The sequence below is a fragment of the Scyliorhinus torazame genome, chromosome 1, assembly GCF_047496885.1.
Source record: "Scyliorhinus torazame isolate Kashiwa2021f chromosome 1, sScyTor2.1, whole genome shotgun sequence".
Classification (NCBI taxonomy): Eukaryota; Metazoa; Chordata; class Chondrichthyes; order Carcharhiniformes; family Scyliorhinidae; genus Scyliorhinus; species Scyliorhinus torazame.
In genome coordinates, this window is record NC_092707.1 from 234,942,939 (window position 1) to 234,951,999 (window position 9,061).

A 9,061-nucleotide genomic window follows, 5' to 3' on the forward strand; every position below is an offset into this window, starting at 1 on the left:
ACTTGCCTCCTTACTCTGGATGCCATGTGCTTTTACCTTCTTTATCAGTCTCCCATGTGTTGTCAAATACATTGCTGAAATCCATATTAATGACATCAACTGCACTACCCTCATCTACACATCTGGTCACCTCCTCAAACAATTCAAGCAAATTTGTTAGGCATGACCTCCCTCTGACAAAGCCATGCTAATTGCCCCTGATCAAACCCTGCCTTACCAAGTGAAAATCCTTCAGAATTGTATTCAATAGTTTCCCAATCACTGAACTGAGACTCACTGGTCTGTAATTCCCTGATTTATCTCGACCACTCTTCTTGAAAAATGGAACCGCATTAGCTGTGGTACCTCCCCTGCTTTCACAACATATTGATGGTTAAATAATTTCCAAATGTAATATATTCATGCATTGGAAAGATTACTTCCCCGGCTATCCACATGGAAGCAAACAAACCTCACAACATATATCCTTTCATGCGGACACTGCACCCTGCCATTTCTATCTTTCCTGAACTCCACCGATTCTCTGTGACTCAGTGAACTAACTTCATTCAACATCCTGACCCTTGCTTTGAAATCCTCTATGCCTTGCCACACACTATCTCAACTGTCTGCTGTAGCCATGAATCTTCACATGGATTCTCCATTCCTCAGGTTACTGATAGATAATCCATTTCCTCCTTTTTCTCCATTGCCATTTAAGTACAGGCTGGTTAAACTGCGGGATTGTTGTTCTTGTGAGAGATTGGCTAAAAACTTTTAGTTCATCAGTACCTAATGGTGCCCTGATAAAGGAACCATGTCAATATTACACACACAACCTTTATGTTTTCCTTTCCCAAAAAGTTACTATTTTGGTGTTCAAGTACCACAGTCAATGTGTTTGGTTTCTGAACATTTGTTATTTTCTTAGAAATGGAGATAAAATTATTGAATTCAACAATGGGCAGAGGGAGATCCACACGTCCCAGTATAAACGCAGGGAGTACCCTGATGGAACCATAAAGACTGTGTATTCTAACGGGCGGCAGGAAACAAAGTACTCCACAGGACGTGTCCGAATAAAAGACAAAGAAGGAAATATCATTCTGGATAAAAAGTGACTGATGAGGCATCTGTTTTGTACCGTATTGAATGTTTGTGTAGGATCTTGAGGGGTAGGTGTGGTAGGAAAGACCCAACGGAGTTGCAATCCTCTTGTGTTAGAGAAAATCAATCCAGAAATTTTATCCTAATTTCAATTATTTTCTAAAGATTTGTATTCACTACAAAATATAGAATCCTACAGTGCAGAAGGAGGGCACCGACCCTTCAATAGGGCACCCCACCCAGGCCCATTCCCCTGCCCTATCCCTGTAACCCATACATTCTTGGTCTGTGGGAGGAAACCAGAGACCTGGAGGAAACCCACGCAGACACTGGGAGATCGTGCAGACTCCGCACAGTTACCCAGGATCCGGGACACTGGAGCTGTGAGGCAGCAGTGTTAACCATTGTGCCATCAAGCCACCCTTAATCAGGATCTGAGCCGCATATTTGCATAACAAATTTGTTGACTTGGATACACAGTGCATCTTTCTGTGTACAGGGAATGAGCTTTAGTTAGAAAAAAAACAGATTGAAAATATCCTGATGTAGGGCTGTCACCCTCTTGGATTGTCTCATGGCCTCTCAGAGTCCCTTATTAAAGGGAGCTGTTACAAACAATCTGGAAGAAAAATCATACGGACATTAAAGTTAGATTTTTCATTTTTGTTTTTAGATATAAAAATATTAGAGAAGGACAAGAGAGCTGTTTTATGAACTGGGTGAGCCAGTTGGAGATGGGATGTTATGTGATAAAACCATCAGGCATGCAACCAACCAGATCTATTATGATGTTGTTATTGTTTTATTCTATAATTATTGTACATTTATGATCTTCATTTGCTATGCATAATAAGATATTATTCTTTATCAAATTTTCGACACATGCAACACACTGTGTACAATCACAAAAACAAATGAGAAACTTAGAGAACACAGGACCTCACAGTAAAGTGAAAGCTACCAGGGAAAATAATTAATCTCAAAAATATTAATTTTTAGATTGTTTTTGTCCACCCTTTACATAGAATTACTTAAATTACATTGAATGTGTAGTGCAGAAACAAGCCATTCAGCCCAACTGGGTGTTCCATTTGCAGCACCGCCGATAATGAAGCAGCCGTGCCTACAGCAAGATCTAGACAATATTTAGGCTTTGCCTGATAAATGGCAAGTAATATTCGGGCCACTTATGTACCAGGCATTGACAATCCCCCTACAAGGGAGGGTCTAACTACCTCTGCTTGATATTCAGTGACATTATCCTCACTGAATTCCCCCACCATCAACATCCTGGTGATCACATTGACCAGAAGCTCAACGGAACCAGCCATATAAATATTGTGGTTATAAGAGCAGGTCTGAGGCTGGGAATTCTGCAGCAATTAACTTACCTTCAGACTTGCCAAAGCCTCGCAAGGCACAAGTCAGGAGTGTAATGATTCTTATCTACTTGCCTGGATGAATGTAGCTCAAACAACACTCAATGCCATCAGGTCAAAACTGCCTTCTTGATTGGCACCCCATCCACCATCTTAAATATTCACTTCCTCCACCATGACTGCAGCAATTTTCCAAGGCTTCTTCAACAACACCTTCCAAAATTGTGAATTCTGCCACCTAGAGGGTCAAGGCAATCAGGCCAATGTTAACACTATTACCTGCACGTTCCTCTCCAAGCAACACACCATCCTTTCTTCATTGTCACTGGGTCCAAATCTTGAAACTCCTTTCCTAACAGGTGTATCTTCACCACAAGGATTGCAGACATTCAAGAACGCAGCTCACCACCACCTATCCAATGACAATTAAGGATGGACAATCACTTTTGCCAGTGATCTCCACATCCCATGAACAAATAAACCACCATGCCTAATTTTACAATTCATTTCCTGATATGAATCATTCAAAAACATAAACTCAAATTGATTGGACCTTTAAAGTGGTTACACATGAGCCACACAAAGCATCACAAAAGCGGTTCCTGTTGATAATCAAACCATGGCACATGGACACCTATTAAACCAGCAGCCAGTCCACAGCTGTGATGTTATGTAAAGTATGTAAGATTTGTAACTAGTAACTTATTCTGTGACAAGCTTTACAGCTTCAGTAATTAAATATTAATATATTTTGACCATAATTTTTAAAAATACCTATGGTGAAAAATGAGTTTTAATTATATTGTTCTTCAATTAAATATTTTTGAAAAAGAGATTATACACAAGATGGCAACTGCTGGATAACAAGGGCAAAAGAAGTATGGAATAAGCACAATAATTGTCTCTGTTACCTTCAGATTTGACTATTCCAGTGTTCTTTTGACAGCAACATATCTTCTACCTATATTAATATCAGCTCATCCAAAGCTGCCTATATCCTCACTCGCATGAAATCCTGTTCAATCACCACCTCAATGCTTGCTGGCATACACTGGTTCCTGGATTAGCAACACTTTGGGTCACTACCAAGGCAAGTGGTACAAGTTAGAAAATTTCCTGACTGGGCAGACCCACATCTGTTTAAAGGGCCTTAATAGACCCAATTTTCACTCTGGGGAGGAGGCAGCAGGATGAAATTGGGCCCATCAACCCCAGAAGCAGATTGTAGGTGATCACAGGGGACAGGGATGGGCTGGTTAGAAGGTCTACCTCGGTTCTCTGGGATTTTATCCCAGTTGTTTTAGAGGTTAATAAGGCTCTCTAGCCCTTGTCTCTCACCCCCCACGCCCCATGCCCTCCATGCCAACTGATGCCCCCACCAACCCCCAAACCCCCTCATACTCCCATGTTCTTTCCATGCCACCTCCATAGCCACGTACCCAATATGCACCAAGGGAAGACCTCAGAGACCATGTGGAGATAAAAAAAATAAACTTCTAGCAATCTAATAGAGCTCTCATACATGCTTTATATAGAAAAAATGTAACTAACAAAACCCATTAAAAGATTTAAAATCCCAATAGTCCCTCACCCCACTGCGATGAGTGCTCTTGAAACTCAGCCGAATATTCATAATGATCTCAGCTGTAATAATAACCAATTGGAAATCTCAACAAAGAACTGTATTGAAATTACAGGAACAGATGGTTTTACTTTCTAACCTACGCGAAATGGCCTGTCAGTTAAAAGTAGTTGAGCACAGAATGTTTTTTAAACTCTAACTGATGGTTTCCGTACTTTTTCTTTCATTTTAAAGAGCTGGGTTTTAAATAACTTCAGATCACAATACTTAAACAGACCTTATCTGCACTTCAAAAACACTTAGATCTACTCCATACATTTGTGACTCCCACATCTGGGATAAGGCCCTTGGACTAGCAAAAGTGGGCCAGTGGGCCGGAGCGCCTCTGTCGGCCGTGGGATTCTCCATCCCGGCAGCCGGCCAATGGGGTTTCCCATTGTGCGCCCCCCCTCGCCGCCGGGAATCCGCGGGTGAGAGTGCACTGCCGGCGCAATGGAGGATCCCGTCGATGGAGAATCCAGACCGGGTCCTATTGGAAATGGAGGCGGGACTTCCATATCCAGATCGTGCCAAACATTTTAAAGGTCTTCGGAGTCAGCCCAACTCTATACATATCAAGCACTTTGATATTGAAATTCTCATCCTTCTATTTACGTACCTCCTTGATCTCATCATTCTCTCTCTTTCTACCCTCCTCCACTACTTCTGCATTCCTCCAATTCTGGCTTTCTACACATCTTGGGTGGGTTTCTCCATCCTGCTGAACCAGGGGCGAGATTCTCCGACCCCCCGCCGGGTTGGAGAATCGCCGGGGGCTGGCGTGAATCATCTCCCCCCCCCCCCCCGCCGGTTGCCGAATTCTACGGCACCGGATATTCAGCGGGGGCGGGAATTGCGGCGTGCCGTTTGGCGGGCCCTGCCCCGCGATTCTCTGGCCCGGATGGGTCAAAGTCCCGCTGCTAAAATGCCTGTCCCGCCGGCGTAGATTAAACCACCTACCTTACCGGCGGGACAAGGCGGCGCGGGCGGGCTCTGGGGTCCTGGGAGGCGAGGCGATCTGGCCCCGGGGGGTGCCCCCACGGTGGCCTGGCCTGCGATTGGGGCCCACCGATCCGTGGGCGGGCCTGTGCCGTGGGGGCACTCTTTTCCTTCCACCTTCGCCACGGTCTCCACCATGGCGGAGGCGGAAGAGACTCCCTCCACTGCGCATGCGCGGGAATGCCGTCAGCGGCCGCTAACGCTCCCGTCATGCGCCACCCGGAGATGTCATTTCCGCGCCAGCTGGCGGTGCACCAAAGGCCTTTTCCGCCAGCTGGCGGGGTGGAAATTCGTCCGGCGCGGGCCTAGCCCCTTAAGGTTGGGGCTCGGCCCCCCAAGATGCGGAGCATTCCGCACCTTTGGGGCGGCGCGATGCCCGACTGATTTGCGCCGTTTTGGGCGCCAGTCGGCGGACATTGCGCCGATACTGGAGAATTTCGCCCCAGATTCCTGGTGCGGCACACCGTCGGGATTCTCCGTTTCGCCGGCTGGTCAATGGGATTTCCCATTGCGTGGTAGCCCCACGCCTTCGTGAAACCCCTGGGCTGCCGGCAAAATGGAGAATCACAACGGCGGAGAATTCAGTCCCTTATCTTCAGCAATCTAGGCCCTAAGCTCTGGAATTCATTCCCTAAATCTCTCTGTCTCTTGTTCTTTCTTTCCCTTTAGATATTCCATTAAAACTATCTCTTGGAACATCCTTTGGATCACCTGTCCTAAAATAAATTTCTGTAGTGTCAAATCGTGTGATGCATCTTGGAATATTTTACGACGGTCAAAGTCACACGATTTTCCAGCCCCTCCTGCCGGCAAGATCTTCTGGTCTCGCTGAAAGCGACCCTCCTGCGGTGGCTATTCTGGCGGCGGGACTGGCGAGCCACTCAAAACGCCATAGACATTGGCAGCACCAGAATTGCTGGTGGCCAATGGTGAGCCCCTCCATCACCAGAAAACATGCCATGAGGTGGCGGGCGGGCGTTGCGGGCATAATCCGGCCATGCAGCTGATTGAGAGACTTGGAAAAATTGTACTTATAAAAAATAACTATCAAATTCATTTCAGTGGTTCCTATGGGACTATGGTAACTTTACCGTACCTGATGTAATCACCATGCATGTGGAACCGACAGACTCAGTTGGGGTAATTTTGATTTCTGATATTGGATCAGCAGCCTGGTGCATTTCTCTCCTGATTTTATTTATTATCAGCATGTGTGGCTGGTTTTCAGTACTTTTTCTTTCATTTTGAAGAGCTGGGATTTAAATAACTTCAGGCTTCCGTACGCTTCTGCAGTGGCAAAATGGAGCTGAGCCCTCTGTTGAATTTTGTCAGGGGGCAGTCTTCAATTCTGTGAGTCATTAATTAGAGTGCATCAAAGCTGCAGACGGGGATCCCTGCAAGGTAATTGAAAATTCGAGAAATGTGTGTGGTTGATCCAGTATGGTCTGTTTTACAGTATCACCCTATCATAATTAATCCCAGTGCACAAGTTATTCATTTTCAGTTCAGCAATTTAACTTTTAAACAGAATACTGGAAAAAATCTAAATAATGTTTAAAATGTTTTAACTAAATTTAAATTGGTAAACTCAGCCAAATATTCATAATGACCTCAGCTGTAATAATAACCAATTGGAAATCTCAACCAAGAACTGTATTCCCTCACCCCACTGAGATGAGTGCTCTTGAAACTCAGCCAAATATTCATAATGATCTCAGCTGTAATAATAACCAATTGGAAATCTCAACCAAGAACTGTATTGAAACTGCAGGAACAGTTGGTTTTACTTTCTAACTTACGCCAAATGGCCTGTCAGTCAAAGTAGTTGAGCAGAGAATGTTTTTTAAACTCTTAATTGATGGTTTCAGTATTTTTTCTTTCATTTTGAAGAGCTGGGATTTAAATAACTTCAGATCACTACACTTAAAACAGATTAAAACTTTTTGCCATAAAGACTTTCAGTAACATATCTCTAAATATCACATATGAAATTGATTGGTGATATTGTAGAGAAAACCACTCTGAACTATAAAAGAAATGTATGAATGTATTACTGTTTGATTTATACTTCATGCAATTTTTATTTACTGTGTAACTTAATCTTTGTAAAATGTAAATATTAGATAAAGATTAGAAGTGCTTTAATAACAGAATCCACAATTTACTTCAATATCTGTGTAAAACAAAGGATGGCTTTCCCTTTAAAGCAGTTTAATTGGTTGACAGTAATCTGTTGTTCTCAACTTTTCATTTATTGTAATCATATGGATGGTTTGTGTTGCACCCTCAACATTGCAGCTCCCCACACGTGCTGGAGTCTCCGGCATGCATGAGCAAGTTAGCTGATCCCCAACGTATACCCAACATGGCTGTTGCACCAGCTTGACTTCCTGCTAATTGCCCCCCCCCCCCCCCACCCCCACCCGCCCCACAACTCTACCCTAACCCCAAGGAGTTATGGAAATATCTAGTTTGGTAAATAAGCAGCAAAGAGATGTGTAATGCTGTCCTCAATCTTTACTACAGCTGTTAGCTCAAAATATTTCAAATTTGTTGAAGTCAAATAAAGTAATGCCCATAAGGCTGTGTATTTGCATTTATGTCAAAAAAATTATTATTGTTATTTATATTAAATTTATGTTAAAATTTCCAGTCTGGATTATGCTTATTTTTAGCCGAATAATACATATAGGGCATGATTTAATGGCTATGCTGCGCCCAAAAAGCAGCTCGCCATGCTCTTGCAATGGGTCGGCGTAGAGCCAAATGGCCTCATCCTTAAACCAATGTAATCCATATAGTGTAGGTACACCCACAGTGCTGTTAGGGAGAACTTTCCAGGGGTTTGACCCAGTCACAGTGAAGGAACAGAGATATAGTCCCAAGTCAGGATGTATATGGCTTGGAGGGCAAGTTGCAGGCAGTGCTTTTCCCATGCATTTGTTGCCCTTCATCGGAATGTAAGAGACTTACAAAAGTTTAGGGCAGGTTAAGCGTGACCTGAAAATTCCACCCCTTGTAACTAAAATTCCCCCATCCCTGGAACTATCCTAGTAAATCTCTTTTGCACCCTCTCAAGAACCCTCACATACTTCCTACATTCGAAACAACCCGTTGGACTTTAACCTGGTGTTGTCAGACCTCTTACTATACTTCCTACAGTATGCTAACCAGAGCTGGAAGCAATATTACAGTTGGGGCCTAACCCGAGATTTATCGAGGTTCATCATAACTTTCCTGATTTTATGCTCAATCCCTCTCTTTGTGAAACCCAAGATCCCATGTGATTTGCCAACCACTCTCTCAACATCCTTCCACCTTTACAGATATCCCAGAGTGCATCCCAGAGAGTTAAAAGAGATGACTAGGGAAATTGTAAACGCACTAGTGATAATTTATCAAAATTCACTAGACTCTGGGGTGGTCCCAGAGGATTGGAAAGTAGCAAACGTGACACCACTGTTTAAAAAGGGAGGTTGGCAGAAAGCGGGTAATTATAGGCCGGTAAGCTTAACTTTAGTTGTAGGGAAAATGCTGGAATCTATCATTAAGGAGGAAATAGCGGGGCACCTGGAGGGAAATTGTCCCATTGGGCAGACGCAGCATGGGTTCATAAAGGGTAGGTCGTGTCTGACTAATTTGGTAGAATTTTTTGAGGACGTTACCAGTGCAGTAGATAACAGGGAGCCAATGGATGTGGTATATCTGGATTTCCAGAAAGCTTTTGACAAGGTGCCACACAAAAGGTTGCTGCATAAACTAAAGATGCATGACATTGAGGGTAAAGTGGTAGCATGGGTAGAGGATTGGTTAACTAACAGAAAGCAGAGAGTGGGGATAAATGGGTGTTTCTCTGGTTGGCAACCTGTAACTAGTGGGATCCCTCAAGGATCAGTGTTGGGCCCGCAGTTGTTCACAATTTACATAGATGATTTGGAGTTGGGGACCAAGTGCAATGTGGCAAAGTTTGCAGACG

The 9,061-nt window shown here is 43.7% G+C and overlaps 1 protein-coding gene across 5 annotated transcripts in view; it reads left to right on the top strand.

Moving 5' to 3' along the window:
- LOC140419553 (uncharacterized) overlaps nt 1-7,731 on the top strand; it is a 215,735-nt gene extending 208,004 nt beyond the window's left edge. For all 5 annotated transcript variants that reach the window (XM_072503474.1, XM_072503458.1, XM_072503464.1 and 2 more), the window contains one exon: nt 911-7,731. In XM_072503474.1, coding sequence (XP_072359575.1) covers nt 911-1,100 — 190 coding nt within the window. In that variant the 3' untranslated portion in view covers nt 1,101-7,731. The remainder of the gene's footprint in view (nt 1-910) is intronic.
- Nucleotides 7,732-9,061: the final 1,330 nt, after the last annotated feature.